The 19,470-nt window shown below is 41.6% G+C and overlaps 1 protein-coding gene across 2 annotated transcripts in view; it reads left to right on the top strand.

Moving 5' to 3' along the window:
• The window catches only part of LOC132378963 (uncharacterized), a 73,410-nt gene that overhangs the window by 26,395 nt on the left and 27,545 nt on the right, over window positions 1-19,470 (top strand). For both annotated transcript variants that reach the window (XM_059946351.1, XM_059946352.1), the window contains 6 exons: window positions 2,565-2,696; window positions 7,485-7,620; window positions 7,943-8,016; window positions 9,148-9,267; window positions 14,025-14,190; window positions 19,000-19,181. In XM_059946351.1, the coding sequence (XP_059802334.1) occupies window positions 2,565-2,696; window positions 7,485-7,620; window positions 7,943-8,016; window positions 9,148-9,267; window positions 14,025-14,190; window positions 19,000-19,181 (810 nt within the window). The remainder of the gene's footprint in view (window positions 1-2,564; window positions 2,697-7,484; window positions 7,621-7,942; window positions 8,017-9,147; window positions 9,268-14,024; window positions 14,191-18,999; window positions 19,182-19,470) is intronic.

The raw sequence follows: 19,470 nt of genomic DNA, 5'->3' as shown, positions 1-19,470 counted from the left end.
TCACTCATTCAGCACTGGTGTGTCACAGAGGTACATCCTCTCCCCTCTTCTATTTTATCAATACACCAATGACTGTGTCTCCAGTGATCCATCAGTTAAACAGGTAATGTTTGCAGATGACATCACTGTCATTGGACTAATCATCACAGCAAACAAATCCAAGTACCACCAGGAAGTAAATAAGCTAATGTCTTGGTGCAATCACAACAACTTGGAGCTGAATGCCCCAAAGCAATGGAAATACCTATTGACATCAGGAGAAATATATCTCCTCTCCACCCACTCATTATCAGTCACTCATCCCTCACCCACTCTACAGTTAAGCACTGTTTCAATATTAAGCCTCCTGAGCACCGTTGTTTTGCAGGACGTCATGTGGGAGAACCAAATCTCCTTCATTAACAAAAAGGCTCAACAGAAGAGGTACTTCTTGAGACAGTTGCAAAATTTCATCTTACCCAGAACGTAGTGGTGCAATTCTACACAGCTATCACAGAGAGCCATTACCGTCTGTTTTGCTGCAGCAGCCTCTCACAATATAGAAACACTGCAGCAAACTGTCAGTAAAGGTTATTAATCTACCATCACTGTGGGACTTGCATGTATCCAGGACAAAGAAGCAAGCAGGAAAAATAATCTACCACTCACCCCATGAGCCTCTGTATCCAACTCATCATTCTCCACAACTTTTGCCATCTTCAACAGGATCCTACCATCAAACACATCTTTACCCGCCCCCCCCCCCCCACTCTCTGCTTTCTGCAGGGTCACTCCCTCTGTGGTTCCCTTGTTCATTTGCCCCTCTTCACTAATTTCCACCTGGCACAAAAACCTGCAAGTGAGAGGAATCCAACATCTGCCCATTCACCCCCCCCACTCCCTCGCCATCATTCCGGGCCCCCAAACAGACCTTCCAGGTGAGGCAACACTTCACCTGCAAATCTGTTGGGATCACCTACTGCATGCAGTGCTCCTGATGTTGTCTCCTCTACAATCGGTGAGACCTGAAATAAACTGGGTGATCACTTTGTTGTGAACCCCCACTCCATCCACAAAAAGCGGAATTTATGGGTGGCCAACCATTTTGATTCCTATCCTCATTCCTGTTACATATCAGTCCATCACATCCTCTTCAGCCAAGATGAGGCCGCTTTCAGGTTGGAGGAGCGACACTTCATATTCCATCTAGGTAGCCTCCAACCTGATGGCATGATCATTGATTTCTCCTTCTGGTAATTTTTTTCCCCTCTCCTTCCTTCTTCTTCTATTCCCCACTATGGCCTCTTACAACTTATCCTCACTTGCCTATCGCCTTCTCCTCGTGCCCCTCCTCTGTCCCTTTCTCCCATTGGCACTCTCCTTTCCTCCAACCCCTTACCTTTTTCATCTATCACCTACTGGCTTGTCCTCCTTCCCTTCATCACACCTTTTCAGTCTGGCATCTTCCCCCTTGTTATCCAGTCCTGAGGAAGGGCCTTGGCCCAAAATGTTGACTGTTTATTCAATTCCATAGAAGCTGTCTGACCTGCTGAGTTCTCCAGCAATTTGCGTGAGTTGCTCAGGAAAAATAATAGCAGACATTTCCTATCCTCAAAACTGCCTTTTTCAAAATCTCCCTTCTGGATATCGCAATAGGGTTATTAAAACAAAAAACTTCACACCATCTTAAAAGTTTCTTCCCTCAGGTGGTTAATTTGATCAACAATTCTTGTGAGACACCCAAGCCGCCTCTACGATCCCCGTCACCACACTGCACAGTAAATGCTTTAAACCACTTTTTATAATGTTGCTACTTATGCACATTTTATTCCATATCTGTATTTGAACCTTGAATTTTATTTCCTTTATTCTTTATAATTGTTGAATGTTGTTTTCTATTGCATGTAATGGTCTAATCAACACTCCACAGCAAATTCCTAATACATGTAAATGTATATGGGGATGGTGAACGTTGGTCCTTGGTTAAACACTTCTGGAAGAATGATATAATGGGAAGGTAGAAAACACAACAGGTTACAGGTGCAACGCCTACAAATCCAAGAAGCTTCAGAAAACATCATAGATTCTCCCTGTGACCACATACAGTAGGTTTGTTTCCTCCCATTTCCCAAAGATGAGCAGGTCTATAGAATGGTTGACCACTGCAAATTGCCCCTGGAGTAGATGGAAGTTAAATCTGGGTGAATGTCAGCTACCTGATAGTCAACATGGTCATGATGAGCTGAAGGATTGCTGTGATTCTATAACATTTAGCAGATCTTTGTAGGAAATGTTGAGTGATTGCTTTGCTTTATGAGTGATTGTTTCCATCTAACCTATCCTCCCATTGATCTGGGACTGCATCATGAAAATATTATAAGATATTTCCTGATGGAGCTTTCACTCTGTAGGCATCCCACACAGCAGCAGTGATTAAATAATGCCAGTAATGGGTACTTAAATAGAACGTTTCCCCTATAGAAAGACCTTTCTTACAGAGTTCCCATGAAAACAAATGAAAAAATAGCTAATTGATACCATTGATCAAAACTATAAGCTGATTGAATTTTTAACATCGTTTACAGTTACCCAGATCACCAGAGATTCTAGAGGTGTTCGACAAAATCCGGAATATTGTTTTCATAAAGGGGATTCGAACGCCAGAATTCTTCAAGGATTACGACAGACTGCATATTGGTCTTATCACAGAAAGTCAAGTGAGTGAGGAACCTTTTGCAAAAAGTTCAAGTTATCTAAAATGTAAGAAGCAATGCTGCCTTCAGTATAATTGCCACCGATTTACTTCCCCATCTGAACTCCTATTAAAACCTGGAGCAGTTGTGTATCATGTGAGTTTGTCCATGCAGTAGTCTGCAGCATCAGTAAAACCAGTGTGGCAGGTGTTAGCTTTGAACAGGTCTGTGGAACATTCAATCCACAACTGGAAAGTGTGACCTTCTTCTAAACTTGGTTCATCACCATCACTACGTCCCGTGTCGTGTGACATGGGCACTCACGCTCCATGGGGCAAATTTTTTGACAGAAAGTGGTTTGCCATTGCTGCCTTCTGGGCAGTGTCTTTACAATTTAGGTGACCCAGCCATTATCAATGCTGTTCAGAGATTATCCACCTGGTGTGAATGGTCACCTAACCAGGACTTGTGATATGCACCAGCTGTTGATACAGCTATCTACCACCAGCTTTCATGGTTTCATGTGACCCTGATTGTTGGCCTAAGCAGGTGCTACTCCTTGTCCAAAGGTGACTTGCAGGCTAACAGAGGGAAGGAGCACTTTACATCTCATTTGGTTGAGCCATATCTCCACCCTGCCACCCCAAACTTAGTTGCCTCTGATTAATTGTTGTTTCCCTCATTTTATTTGCTCTTTCTTTTCATTACTTTCATCACTCCATTTGTTTATCCTCTATAAAATTTTTTCTTCAAGGTTCAAAATTCAAGGTTGTTTAATGTCATTTCCTGTTCACAAGTGTAAAGGAGAACAAAATAGTTGTTTCTCTGGATCTAATGCAACACACAAAAAAAAACTCAAAACATATCCTACCTACTGCCCCTTACGCTGCTGACTTTTAGGGCAGCAGAAAAGGTTCTCCATCTCAGGCAGTGTTCAGGGCTTCCTTCATTGTGTCAGTAGCTCAGTTCTCATTACTGCCAGTCATGTAAGCCCTGGGTGGAGACTCAGGAATTCCATCATGCACAGATGTAGAAGGACTTTTCTTTGCTGTTTCTGAACAGTTCTGTTTTACCTGTCAGTGTTGTTAGCCCTGAGCTGAACCCCTAAATCTGGAGTACCGGTGGATCACTCTTAGTCTGGCCACTGCCTTTTGACCTGTTTGGCAATGGGTGTCCCTACCAAAGCATAAAGCCCTGACTCCAGTCAACAGTGCTCTCCGGGCCATTGAGGCATGCAAGCAAAGTGTTAAATTGTATCACAGAGGCAAAATTCATGAGGGCAAAGAATGCAGGACCGAAGTTGCCGTGTTTAAATATAGGTAACATTCGGAATAAGGTGGGCAAACTTGGGCACAATTAGAGATTGGTCGGTTGTGGGCATCACTGAGTTGTGGCTGAAAGAAGGTCAGAATTGGGAGTTGAACATCAAAGGATATACTTTGTATTGAAAGGACAAGCAGGAAGGCATAGGTGGTGGTGTGGCTCTTTTGGTAAGAGATGGAACTACATCTTTAGAAAGAGGTGACATAGGGTCAGAGATGTTTGTGGGTGGAGTTAAGACACTGCAAGGGTAAAAAAAACATTATGGGAATCATATATAAGCCTCAAAATAGTAGCCAAGATGTGGGGTTGAGATTGCAAAGGGAGCTGGAAAGGGCATCCAAAGAAGGTAATGTTACAATTGTAATGGGGGACTTCAATATGCAAGGGGATTGGGAAAATCAGGTTGGTGTCAGATTGCGAGAGAGGAAATTTGTTGAACGCCTGTGAGATAGCTTTTTACATCAGGTGCTCAAGCCTACAAGGGGAAAGGCTATCTTAGATTGGGTGTTGTGTAATAACCCTGATTTTATTAGTCAGCTTAACGTAAAGGAACCCTTAGGAGGCAGTGATCATAATATGATTGAATTCATACTGCAATTTGAGACGGAGAAGCATAACTTATGTGTATCAGTATTGCAATTACAGAGGCATGAGAGAGGAGCTTGCCCAGGTGGATTGGAGGGGGATACTGGTGGGGATGACAACAGAGCAGAGGTGGTTGAAGTTTCTGAGAATAATTCACAAGGCGCAGGATAGATACGTCCCACAGAAGAAAGAGTTCTCAGATGTCAGGGCTAGGCAACTATGGCTGACAAGGGTAGTCAAGGACTGCATAAAAGCCAAGGAATGGCATATTACATAGCAAAAATAAGTGGCAAGTTGGATACTTGGGAAGCTTTTAAAATTCAACAAAAAGCAACTAAAAAAGCTATAAGAGGGGAAAAGATGAAATATGAGGGCAAACTAGCCAATAATATAAAGCAGAATACTATAAGTATTTTTCTGTTATATAAAGAATAAAAGGGAGGAGAGAGTTGATATTGTACCATTGGAAAATTATGCTAATGAGTTTGTAATGGGGGACAAAGAAATGACCAATTAATTTAATAAGTATTTTGCTTCAGACTTTACTGTGGAAGACACTAGCAGCATGCCAGAAGTTCATGAGTGTCAGGGAGCAGGAGCGAGTGCCATTGCTATTACAAAGGAAAAAGTGCTAGGCAAACTTATCCTTAGGTTGGATAAGTCACCTAGGCCAAATGGACTACATCCCAGAGTCCTGAGGGAGGTTGCTGAAGAGATAACAGGTGCATTGGTCATGATCTTTCAAGAATCACTTGATTCTGGCATGGTCCCAGAGGACTGGAAAATTGCAAATGTTACTCCACTCTTTAAGAAGGGAGAAAGGCAGAAGAAAAGAAATTATAGGCCAGTTAGTCTAAACTCAGTGGCTGGGAAAGAGTTGGAGTCCATTATTAAGGACTAAGTTTCGGAACACTTGGAAACTAGTGATAAAATAAGTCAAAATCAGCATGGCTTTTGTGGAGGGAAATCTTGCTTGACAAATCTGTTAGAAATCTTTGAAGAAGCAACAAGCAGGGTGGACAAAGGAAAGGCAGTGGGTGTCATTTACTTAGATTTTCAGAAGGCATTTGATAAGGTGCCTCTCGTGAGGATGCTTAACAAGATAAAATCCTATGGGATTACAGGAAATATACTGGCATGAATAGAGGAATGGTTGTCAGGTAGGAGGCAGTGAGTGTGAATAAAGGGGGCCTTTTCTGGTTGGCTGCCAGTGACCAGTGGCGTTCCTCAGCGGTCATATTGGGACTGCTACCTTTTACTTTGTCAATGATTTAGATAATGGAATTGATGACTTTGTGGTAAAGTTTGCAGATGCCACAAAGATAGGTAGAGGGATAGGTAGTGCTGAGGAAACAATGCGATTGCAGCAGGACTTGGACAAATTGGAAGAATGGGCAAAAAATTAGCAGATGGAATACAATGTTAGGAAATGTATGATAATGCATTTTGGTGAAAGGAACAATAGTGCAGACTAAGATCTAAATTGGGAGAAAATTCAAACATCAGAGGTGCAGAGGGACTTAGGAATCCTTGTGCAAAACTCCCAGAATGTTAATTCACAGGTTGAGTCTATGGGAAAGAAGGCAAATGCAATGTTGGCATTTATTTTAAGGGGAATAGAATATAAAAACAAGGAGATAACACTGAAGCTTTAGCAGGCCACACGGAGTATTGTTATCAGTTTTGGGCCCCTTATCTAAATAAGAATGTATTGTCCTTGGAGAGAGTCCAGAGGAGGTTCAAGGGGATGATTCCAAGAATGAAGGGATTAGCATACGAGGAGTGTTTGGCAGCTTTGGACTTGCACTCACTGGAATTTAGAAGAATGCGAAGGGATCTCATTGAAACCTACCGAATGTTGAAAGGACTAGATAGGGTGGATGTGGAGAGAATATTTCCTCTGGTAGGGGTATCCAGAACTAGAGGACACAGGCTCAAAACTGAGGGGTGACTTTTTAGAACAGAAATAAGGAGGAATTTTTTTAGTCAAAGCGTGGTGAATCTGTGGAATGCTCTGCCTCAGTCTACGGTAGAGGCCAAGTCCATAGGTTCATTCAAAGTGGAAGTTGATAGGTTCCTGATTGGTCAGGGCATCAAGGGATATGGTGAGAGGGCTGGTGTATGGGGTTAAATGGGATCCAGGAGCAGCCATGATGAAATGGCGGAGCCTTTGAACTGTCTTCTCATAAATCATAATCCAGTCAACATCCTGTTGAATCTCCTCAGCACTCTCTCAGTGCAACCACACCCTTCCTATAGTGTAGCAAGCAAAACTGCACAAAGCACTCCAGGTGTGGATTAAGCAGGTTTTTTTGAGCATTCTAGCTGTTATATTCTCTGCCTCTGCCTTTGAAGACAAGCAAGCCAAGTGTCTTCTTCACCATATTGTCACCATTTTCAGGGAACTATGGATTGAACTTAAAGGTCTCTCTGTGCATCAAAATTTCTTAGTGCCCTACCATTTACTGGAAATGTCCCTCCTCTATTTAAGTTCTCAGATTGCAATACCATGCACTTGTCAAAATTAAAATACATGAGTCAATGCTCTGCCCAACTTTCCACCTGAACTGCTCCTACTGTAGCTTTAGATAGCTTTTCTCACTATCCACAACACCACCCAACTTTCACGTCATCCAAAGATTATATCTCCAACATTCACACCCAAGACATTAATCTAAATCGCAAAGAATAAGGACCCCAGCATCAATCCCTGTGGTAGACCATTGATCACCAATCAGAAAAATAAACATCCTTTCTCCACTGCCCTCTGCCTCCTATCACCAAGCCAATTTTGGATCTAATTAACCACCTCACTTTGGATCCCACATACTTTAACCTTCTGAACCAACCTACCATGTGGCAGCTTCCTCATTAATTGTTTAATTTATTACTCATTGTCCACAGTTTATACGAGGCCTGAATTTGGCTTGTGGCAAAGAAGGTGACTTGACAGAGCAGGATATCCAGACACTTCTCAAATGTTTCGGCACACCAGATGGCCGAGTTCGCTATCGTGATTTCTGTGATTTCATGGAACATGGTGAGGAAACGCATCTCGTACCATTGAGTTTGCAATTTAAATCTCTTTAGTTCTTTGTTGTGTGGACGGTCTTCTCCTGCTCTCTCCCTCAATGCCTCTAGTATCTAACCCTGACTGTCCAGCACACTACCTTGTCCTTCCAGATCCAGCAGACTTGTTTCAGTTAAAGATATTGCGAAGGTGCTTCTTTTTAAAACACAATGGTGGTCAAACAGGACCTTTATAATTTTGTCAGATAAATGTGACTGAATAACTTTTGTGTGTTATGTGTGTACAACTTCAGGCAATATCAATGTTCCATCACAAATATTTATTTCCACAGCATTTAATATTCCTCATTTGGAAAAATACCCTAGAGCGGAGGTGTACAGGCCAGCAAATGGAACTCTATTCAAGGTGAGCTTTCAGATGTAAAGATCACATTCGCAAGCTGCTCGTTATAGGAAGCCCTATACTGGAAGCTGCTGTAATGGAGCGGCGAGGAGGAAGAGTAATCATGTCCTAGAATTCATCCATTGCTGGGAATGAGCCAGTATTAAGGAAACATACTCTCTTCATGTATTCAGCAATGAGAGAATGCTCAAAGGAAGACAGAGATGGGGAGATGTTGGCAATCTTGCTGCTGTGTAAGATGGTCAAGTGAGGATAGTGAGTTATGTGATGTTGTGGTTTGCTACAGCGGAGGATGGGATGGATGAAGAGCCCAAGAGTCAGATCATTAATTCATGCTTCTCCCCCTCTTTACTTCCAGTCCTGATGAAGGGTCTTGACCTGAAAGGTCAGCTGTCTATTCCTTACCATAGGTGTTGCCTGACCTGTTGAGTTCCTCCAGCATTTTGTATCTGCCAGGTCGTTAACTAACTTCAAGGCAACTGCTACTTAAATAGTATTTCCGTTTTTCAGAGTTTGTATCTGATGGGTGAAAGATCTAAAACAAAAAAATGCAGACTTTGAAAACTAAGCAATTAGTTCCTACTTTTCAAAACATACAGATCAGATCATATCATGCAAAAGTGCTTGGAATTATACTATCCTCTTTCTATGCATTAAAAAGAACCCTGGTGCAAGATGGGTTGTGCAAGTGACCAGTAATGCAAGTGTGGACATGTTCCAGGTAATCATTGGTACTGGGTGGACAGGAAGAAGGTATTTGGAAAGGTGGTATGAGGGATAAAGAAAGTCACTGAAAAAACAAAAAAAAATTAAAATGTATGCAATAAAACAATTTAAATTCATCTACTAAAGTCTCTACTACCTGTCATAAATTACTCATAAAACTAATTTGTCTTATTCGGCCCTATTCTTTCCTTTAAAATTCCTCAAAAGTCCATTTATTCTCTTTCTCAAAGCAGAACATCCTCTGTTTATTCAATATTTACTCAAATATCTCAGAGGGATTTCAGAAAACTACATGTCTGTGATACACAGAATTAATGCTCTAGCTGAATTCTAACCATGGAATTACAAAGATTTGACATCAAGAAAATACCTCTCAGAAGTTCATAATGATTTTGTTCTTTTCTGCAGCTTGGGATAAAGTTAACAGATGCAGAAGAAAAGCGGGTGGAAGATGTCCTCAGAGAACTTTCTCTGCAAGTAGAGAAGAGACAGTTATTGGTGAACCCATTCTTCAGAGATTACGACAAGGTGAGAGCGCAGTTCTTGCTTTCAAAAGGCTTTTGGAAATGTCGGAAGAATATATTTCTACTAATTACATAACTAATTTATCAGTCTCTGCTTTCATTTCAGGACTACTCTCTTGTCTTCAAAATAATACAACAAAGGTGAACTGATTTCTCATCATTGATTACAGTGAATCCTGATATCCCAATAGCGATTGCTGGCACTTTGGCTTCTGCTACTAATTTCAAATGATAAAGACCCAAGTAACTTTTCCTTTCTCTGCTTCCATTGACTCACATTTACTCTGTGTTTTCTCCTGATTCACTTGAAATTGATTCTATCAACTATGAACCACTTCTTCTTCGTTCATCCTTAATCACTGAGTAAGAGTCTGCCTCAGTGGTCTGTCTGGTTCTAGTCCTGCTGAATTGAATTGAAAACAGCCTCCAATTCACCCATACGCACTTGTACTGCAAGTTAAATCAAAAGCCAGATTGATGAGGGTATATATCTAAGCTCAGATTCTGATTCATTTTAAGATTTATTTATCACAGGGACATTGAAATATGTAGTTTGTGTTAACAACTATAACCTTCATGTTCAGCCAGCTTGCGTTTGTCCAGGGGAAGACAGCCTCTGGCCCAGCCAAACTGAGAAATCTCCTTTGTATGGGTGCTGTGTGATGTGTTGCCTGGTTACAAATCCGTACCACAAAATATCAGGCAGTACACCATATGCAGTTAGATTATTGAACTTTATAAATCTTAATCTGACTATAGCTTTAGTAAAGAAAATAAAAAGAAAAAGGGCCCATTTTAATGAAACAGTCTAGTGTACACATTGGAGCTCACAGTTCCGTCCATTCGCTGACCCTTGGACCATTGCTCCAAGTCCACTCTGTCCGGCAGACTACCAGCTCTCTCCACTCATGTCTTCTCTCTTCATCTCTCGCCGACAAAAGACCGCCAAGTCCCTTCTCTCAGACCCACAAGAAAGAACAACACGCCTCTCATTGGATGGCACACATTCCAAAGGCCCCATTATCTCTAGTTATAATCCAAACATTGATGCTACAGAGAAATCATTACATTAGCAGTGAAACCTTACAGCGTGTTACACAACCAACACACTCAAGAAGTATTGGGGCAGCCTGCAAGTGTTGCCACACACTCCACTGCCAAAATAACATACCCACAATGTTTACTAGAATAACACAAGCCACAGCAACAACACAACAATAGCAACAAAACAAAAGCATGACAGCAGAACAGGTCCTTTCTTCCCACTTAATCCCCTCACACACATACACAACCAGGCTTCCAACTCCAAGACAGGCCACTCCAGGCCTCAAGTCCTTGGCCTCAGACTCTCAGGCCTGCAGACATTGGACCTCGACTTCTGGACTTGTAGGGATCTCCAACCCCGGTGACCCAGGCCTCATAACTCCTTTGGGTCTCTGTCTTCAGCCTTATGGCTTCTACGCCCATCTCGTTGTGCTCTGGACTTCAGCCTTTGATTGGCCTTCGGACTTCACCAAAGTCCAGGGCTCTCCGACCTTCGGGTCTCAGCTTCCAGACTCATGCAAACCTCTGACTTCGTAACCTGGGAGTAGGGGAGCTCAGAGAATGTATGATAGTAGCCAGGTTAGGATCTCAATTGGCATATCTGTTAATGAGATTCAGTTTCTGTAATTTTTAGCTAATATCCCCTCTTAAACTTGCTCAGTTCAAAATCAGAATAGGTTTATTATCACTGTGTGAGGTTACTAAGCATGTGCTTAACTTCCCCCCAGCAGAATTATCGCCCTACCAATGCTATTTCAGGATTTCCACATTAGCTGATGGCTTTTGTAAAGATTTAGTGGATTTTTTTCTGCCTCTGGTGTCTGCAGAGAATAGTGTGCAATCTGAGGACAAGACTCCAGGCACTAGGTGAATTGATAGGTAGTCCCGTTGCAATCCAGAATTCAGAAGAGTATGGAGGGAGAGAGGAAGAGAAAGAGGGGAGAAAAGGTCTCAACAGAGGCCCATATCTTGCCAGAATGCCAAGGGATCAGTTCTTCCCAAAAGAACAGCACATGAGATATCTGATCTGTAGTATGGAGGTGCTCATTGAGATCTTCCTGCTAGTGTTAAAATTATGAAAGGCATAGACACAATAGACAGTTAGAAATTTCTCCCAGGGTGGAAATGTCAAGTGTTAGAGAACGTGCACTTCATGTGATGGGAAGTAATTTTAATTAAGATGCGAAGGGCAAGTTTTTTCACATGGAGAGCTTTAAAATAAAAGGATATCCCTTTAGAACTCAAATAAGGAGGAATTTCTTCTGCCTAGAGATGGTGAGTCTGTGGAAGCGAAGTTTTTTTGGTGCATGTAAAGCAAAGATTGATAGGTCGCAAACACCAGAAAATCTTCAGGTGCTGGAAATCCAGAGCAACACACACAAAATACTAGAGGCAGCATCTATGGAAAAGAATATACAGGACCCAATGAAGGGTCTCAGCCTGAAACAATGACTGTTTACTCCTTTTCATATATGCTGCCTGGCCTCTTGTGCTCCTCAAGCATTTTGTGCGTGTTGCTTCAGAAATGGAAGGGTTTTGATTGGTAAGGGGTTAAAGGTTATGGGGAGAAGGTGGGAGAATTGAGTTGAGAAGAACAAATGTGCCACCCTTGAATGGCAGAGTAGATCAAATGTGCCAAATGTCTTGATTCTGCTCCTACATCTCATCGTCTTATGGTCTCGGTGCCTGAAAAGGCCTACCAGAGGTTGTGGTGGAAGCAGATACAATGGAGGCTCTTGACCATCACGTGACTATGCAGGGATGGGAGGGATATGAACTATGTACAGGCAGGAGATTTAGGTTAGTTCAGCATTGTGGTCAACACAAAAATTGTGGGCTGGAGGGCCTGTCCTGTGCTGTATTGTCCATGTTCTATGAGGGAGGTCTAGTTAATTGGTTTGCTAGTTAAAGAGAACTGAATATATTTCAAGTGTCGCAATGGTGCAGCTTGTAGAGCAGCTGCTTCACAGCACCAGAGATCCTTGTCCAATCCTGACCTTAGGAGCAGTCCTTGAGGAATTGCATGTTCTCCGTGGACTTCCTCTGGGCATCCGGTTTCCTTGCACATCCCAACCACGTGCAGGTTTGTAAGATAACCGGCCACTGTAAGTTACCCCTAGTGTGCATGCTGAGTGGTGGAATCTGGGGGAGTTGTTAAGGGATAAGTAAGTGGGGAGAATGAAATAAAATTGGAATTAAAATGTAGGGTTAATGTCAATCAGTGTTTGACAGAAAGGACTCAGTGGGCTGAAAGGTCTTTTTCTGTGCTGTATCCATCTGCGAGCAGCAAATGGAGCAATTATGTAGTTTCACGGGTGCCAAGATTTGTGGTGGTCTTCTGTATGTATTGTTTTATTATTATTTATTTACTTATTTAGAGATACAGTGCAGAATAGGCCCTTCCAGTCCTATGAGCCACACTGCCCAGCAACCCCTGGTTTAACCCTAGCCTATTCCAGGACAATTTAAAATGACCAATTATCTTACTAATCAGTACATTTTTGGACTGTGGGAGGAAACCCATGCATTCCGTCGGGAGGATGTACAGAATCCTAACAGAGGACATCGGAATTGAACTCCAAGTTCCAGTGCCCTGAGCTGTAATAGGTTTGTGCTAACCCTTATGCTACCTTGGTGGTGTACAACCTCACCATCAACAGGAGTCTGGCCTTGTCACTAAGTACATGGTACCTAGCTGAGGATCAGGAAGAAGGCAACAAGTCAGAGGAGGAAGACGAGTGAGCAGTTTGTCCATAAACAACCCATCCAATACACACAACTCCAGCCTCCCATTCAGCACATTCTCATTTTACCTCCCCTCAATGGCCGACCTTTGCTATGATCCTTAACTATGATGCAAAAACCCAACAGAAGATGAATATCCCAAAATAAAGCATAACACTTTACAGAACAGGTGAATTGGGTTCAATTTCCACTGCTGCCCGTAAGGAGATTGTATGTTCTCCACATGAACACGTGGGTTTCCTCCAGATGCTCCGGTTTCCTCCCACAGTCCAAAGACGTACTGATTAGTAAGGTTAATTGGTCATTCTAAATTGACTTGAGATTAGGGTGGGATTAAAACATTGGGGGTTGCTGGGCGGTATGGCTCAAAGTGCCAGAAGGGCCTATTCTGTGCTGTATCTCAATAAGTAAATAAATAAATCCCCAAATCAAACCTGTAGCTTTGCATCAAAGCATCAACTAATCACTTTATGGTATCCCTCCCTGTGCTGTCCCCTGCACCAGTGCTTGTTGTAGGGCAGCCTAGTGGCTGGTGGAAGGCTGCTGACTTTTAATGGAGTACAGAGGGAAATACAACCTTGAACGTCAGAAGGCCTAGCTTCAGGCGTTGCCATTTAGATTAAGTGGTGCAATCTGAACCGTCTGGTTAACAGGTGGCACCAGCGTGTTGGTATAGTGGGAGGACGGATGCTGTCATCTTGAGGGAGGACAGCATTTTTATGCTCTACAATCACAGCCACTCTCCTACATCAGCATGTCAGCAACATGCTGGAGGCAAGATAGCTGGGTTGCTGCAATCCCTCCCCAATTTATCAGAAGCTACCAATTTAATTCCCATCACTGATGCTCAGCCTACCTGTTGAACACTGGACACAACATAGGTGAATGCCCAATCAGCTGGCATGCATTAGCTCTCTCTGCTCTGAAGTACATGTCCCTACAGATTAATCATGAGCATATTCAATTCAATAGAAAGTGGCATACAGAAGACTCCTGTCCAAGTCACAATTTGAGAGGACCCTGGATTATTTGAGACTCAGTGTGTTGCCGATGGACTTCCGACTGCTGTGTAAAAAATTTGGGGACCCAACAACTGGACAAGTAAATTATGTTGCATTTAGCCAGGCCATTGACAAAGGTAGGTGATTTAAATGTGAATCATTTGGTTTTATTGCATAATAAGGCTATAACTCTAAAGTGTGCTGACCAACATTATTTTCAGATGGATCTTCCTTTAAAGCATTTTAAGATAAAAATCTGAGTGCTAGGTTTGGCTCTGGGAGCAACTCTCAGATGAATAATTCAGAGTAATATAATTCCTCTTATAATATTTGTGAAACTTAACAGAGGTTTCCTCTGCTAAAGTTGTTTTGAGAATTCTAGAAAGCCCTTCCAACCGCACTGGTAAATAGGAGTTCATTGCAATTAGAACATAAAACAGTATAGCACAGCAAGGCCATTCCGCCCATATAAACATACTATATAAACAACCTATATAAACAAACTCTGTGACCTATCTAACCCTTCTCTCCTACAACAGCTCATAACACTTTATTTTTCCTTCACCCATGTGCCTATCTAAGAGACTCTCAAATGCCCCTAATGTATCTGCCTCTACCACCACCCCTGACAATGTATTTCAATCACCTGCTATTTCCTGTGTAAAATATTGCTCTCCTAAACTTTCGTCTTCTCACTTTAAACTTATGTCCTCTGATATTGGTTAATGCTGCCCTGGGAAAAATTTGAAGGCTGTCAATTCTATCTGTGCCTCTCATTACCCTACACCTCTGTCAAACCACTTCCCATTTTCCTTCACTCCAAAGAAAAAAGCCCGAGCTCACTCAACCTTTCCTCATAAGGCATGTTCTCAAATCCAGGCAGAATCCTGGTAAATCCCTTCCACACCCTCTCTAAAGCTTCCACATCCTTCCTATAATGTAATAACCAGAACTGAGCACAATATTCCAAACGTGGTCTTACCAGGGTTTTATAGAGCTGCAACATTAGCTCGTGGCTCTTGAACTCATCCTCCAACTGATGAAGGCCAACACACCGTAGGCCTTCTTAACTACCCTATTGGCTTGAGTGCAACTTTGAGGGATCTATGGACGGACCCCAAGATCCCCCTGTTCCTCACACTGTTAAGAATCCTGCCATTAACCACCTCATTTGATCTTCCAAAGTGTATCACTCTTTCCTGGATTGAACTCCATCTCTTCATCCATGATTTCTCTGCTCAGCCCTGCATCCTGTCTATATCCCTTTATAACCTAGGACCATCTTCCAAAATGTCTACAACATCATTAACCCTCTTGTCATGTGAAAACCTACTCACCCACTTCCATTTCCTTATGCAAGTAATTTATAAAACTCACAAAGAGTAGTGGTGCCAGAACAGGTCCCTGCAAAACATCACCGGTTACTGAACTCCCAGCAGAATACACTGCATTTACTACCACCCTTTGCCTTTTGCAAGCCAATTCTGAATCCAGGCAACCAAGATTCCATGGATCCCATGCCCTGGTACAGTACAGAATTTTGAGACACCTTGTTCCTCAAATGTCATTTATTGATTCCTTTACCCATTCATTGACACATATATTTTGTCATTGTTGAGGTGGAATCGAGTCATCTTCAACTCATGGTGACCCTATGGACAGTATAATTGTCCTTTGGGCTTTCCTGGCAAGATATGGAAGTAGATTGGCAGGTCTTTCTTCCATACAGATACTGCTGCCCAGGTTGGGATCCAGCCAGATTCGAACTCAGGACCCTCTTCCTCGAAGTTCAGTGCTGATGCCACTGCACCACTGGCCAGCTTGCCCCACAGACATACCAATGTACTTATTTATCCATTTATCTATTCATTCATTCACCCATCTATCCATCCATCTATTTGCTTATCTATCTATCTATTTTACCTATCAATTAATCAATTTATTTATTTCTTTGTTCAGATTTGAAGAAACTGTAAATAAAGGATAGACATTAATAGGTCCATATGAAATACAGAATGAACTGCTAATGGAGTAGTACTGAGTGAAAGTTACGTCAGCAGTGAAAGTTAATAAGTACACACACAGATTTATGGATTGTTTTGACCTTTATGCAGTGCATAAATACTACCTTTTTTTTCCTGGGCAGATAAACCCGTTTCAGTCCTTAAAGATTTATGTAAAGCAGTTTCTAATATCATGCATACCGTATGTTAGGTGTGGCTTTAGTTTTGTGGATTGCTGTTGTAAGTACTCCAGTAATTCGCACAATGTCGATTTGTACTTCTTTTTAAACTTCGGACCTGACTGCAGCTTTTCTCAGCACAGCCATGGTTCTGTTTCCAGATTTAGTTTTTAGTAAATGGTCATGTTTGTATATTTAGTCTGATGCTGAGAGTGGGAATTTAACATAGAGCGTCTCAAGCCACCTCTCCCAGTTAATAATGTCACAATTGATCTGAATCTTGCCTCCATTTGCTGCCACTTCCCTCAGTTACTAAACTCTGTTACTCTTTAGTCCCTTCTAGGGAAATATTTCTACTGAACCTTATATAAAAATATCTCCTAAAACATTCTTCTAAATAGCCTAAGCTTAATTTTAAAATTAGGGCCTCTAACATTCTCAGGAAATAATTTATTCCCAATTGACGTGACACATTAATTATTTCTCCTTGAATCTGTTCATTGGAAGCAAATAAAATCAAAATTGTGCACTCTATCCTTGTTTAACCCTCAAAATCTTAGTACAACCTGATGAATCTGTACAATATTCCTTCCTGCGCCAATATAAGTCTTCAATCACTTCCTAAGAGCTATCAAAGATGTCCCCATATGTGATGTAATCCAGGCTCTGTAAGTAAGGTTCCATTTTCTCACTTGTAATTCTAAACCCTTTCAGATATATATTAAAGCCTGCTCACATTTTAATAGCTGTGCACTGGATATCAGAATCCATTCACCTGGACTCGGGTGGTTTTCTCCAACAAGCCTCTAGTTTCTCAACATTCAGAAAATACTCTAATTGCACTTTCTTGGATCTGGGCGAAATGAACTCGCAAATCTCTATCTGAAGCTAAGTCTGCCATTATTTTTGCTTTTGCTGTAAAAACAACCATTGCTATTTATATAATACTCTGCGCCATTTAACAGTTACAAATCTTGTCGCTCTCTCCAAGTCATTGATAAGTATGATGAAAAGATGTTGCCCAGGCAAAGACCCCTCAAGATGTTGTGTGGGCGGACTATAATTACCGTTTTAGTTCCTTTGGTTCAAAGGTCTGTTTCATTGCTTTAAATTCTATGTAAATTGGTGTTTATGTCTTCAAGCTCCACTCCATCATGTGTTATTTTTAGCCTTAGTTTTGTGGAACACTGGCACGCTGACCAATAATTTGCAATGTTTATTGGCACCCATTTTGAGTCAGTCGTTGCTGCCTGTTACGCAATGGATCTGACCACTGGATTCATATTTTTGTTTATTTATATTATGACCTAAGTTTGTTACTCCTTTTATCTTCACAAAAGGTATGCATCTTCCTGCTTTACAGTAATATAAGCAATCAAGGAAAAGGAAATGTTTATTTGGCACTAAATACATTGACAGGCTCTATGTGGTTTGTCCAGGATCTGTGGTCGCTTGGCACAAATATGCTCCATCTATTCTAACTATTTGAAATAAAAAATAGAGGCATAAACATTTTTAGATTCCCTTCACCTCCATCCATTTCCATACGAAAATACACTTGTATTGTTCAATGCATCATAAGTTCTGTATGAATAAGGACATAGTCCTTTCCATGAGTACATGACACATTTTAGAAAGATCTGTTATACTTAAAGTTTAAATGAGGTTGTGAGAGCAATCTCAACCCATTAATGAAAGTCATTTACTCTCACATGTACTTACTAAAAACAGTTTGTCTTATTTTCATTTGTTTCTGATATTTATTTTTCTCAGAAATGGTAATTGCTGTTCAGTTAAAAAAATCATAGCTGTTTCCTGAAATGCTCTAATGGCATAATAATTACTGCATTGCCAGCTTGCATTTCAAATTTGAAGTAAATCTAATTTAATAATTCTATCCAGCTGATGGTCACAACTTCCCCAAGCCCCTTTTCCCAGCTTTGAGAGAGTCCGTGGCAACTCTTCATCATGTTGCACAGGGTTTCTTTATGTTGTCTGTCTAGATTAATAAAAAATATTCCTGGAGTTTTCTTTCTGACACCTCAAAGAACTGTGATGTGAGATACCCAACCACAGCAATCTAACAGGCTCCGGCAACCCTGAAATAGATGCCACAATCACATCCAACCATGGCCTGTCAATTGCGAAGTTATTACTCTGGATCAATATTATTATTTTGTCTCTAGCGTGGTTAAATAAACATCTTCAGTGCAGAATTGTTGGACCTCTGATTGTTATTTTGAGAAGATGTGGTGCTTTTTACCAACACTTTACACTGACTCGATGCGTCTTTTAGACAGAAAACAAAGCAGCCCCTTGTTCCACTTCCATCAAGTGACCACGTCACATGTTTCAGATTATTTATGCAGTGTTGCCTTAAACTGAAAAAACATCTTGCTTCCTCTGGCGAAGCTTGAACCAATCTGCTTTAGCGCTTAGATATTCTTTGAACACTTAGGCTAATTGTTCAAATTCATAGGTTGATCAGGAACAATCAAATTCTAAGTTCTATATCTATATGGTGTGAGAAGCTGTGCTCATTTTTTTTGGCCACTGTTTCTCTTTGCTTGCCTCATAATGAAAACAATCTTCCTTGTTACTCAGTTCAACCATGTCCAAGAGTTGCTAATTTTTCTAATGTTGACAGAATACATAGTACACTGACTCAGACCGGTTGAGACTAATGGCTTGCTGTTTCTGCAAGGGAGAGCAGGTAATGGGAAGCATTTGCTGTAAGTGTTCACTGTGTATGTCTCTCAATCAGAATTTACTGGTTTCAAAGTGGATTCCTTTGAGCCTGAAATACCAGCAGATAAACCAATTGACATTTCTCCGGAAGAACGGAAGATTGGATTCAAGCCACAACCAAAGATTAAGGTTGACAAGGTGCACTTGGGCGAGTTGTTGGGCCGACTCCGCCACCATGTTTTGGTCAACAGAGTCAGGGTGAGTTAGCAGATTCCTCTTGCGCCCCCCCCCCCCCCCATGTTTGCTTGTATCACCTCTCCACTCAGATTTTCCCTTCTTCTTTAGGAGCTTGTCAAGCCGGGAGTGGGAGCCACACCATTCGATCGCTGATATCTGTCCAACAAATATGGTGGTGGGGGGAAGGGTTCTCCCAAAGGATACCCCCTCCCACTTTCTGGGTTACCTATTGTACCCAGACTACAACTAGTAGAAGGTGCTCCCTCATCCAGTCACTGATTCATACAATCTGACTACTGGAAGGTGATTC

Source organism: Hypanus sabinus, chromosome 21 (assembly GCF_030144855.1).
Source record: "Hypanus sabinus isolate sHypSab1 chromosome 21, sHypSab1.hap1, whole genome shotgun sequence".
Classification (NCBI taxonomy): Eukaryota; Metazoa; Chordata; class Chondrichthyes; order Myliobatiformes; family Dasyatidae; genus Hypanus; species Hypanus sabinus.
This window is presented reverse-complemented; position numbering and strand designations above follow the sequence as displayed.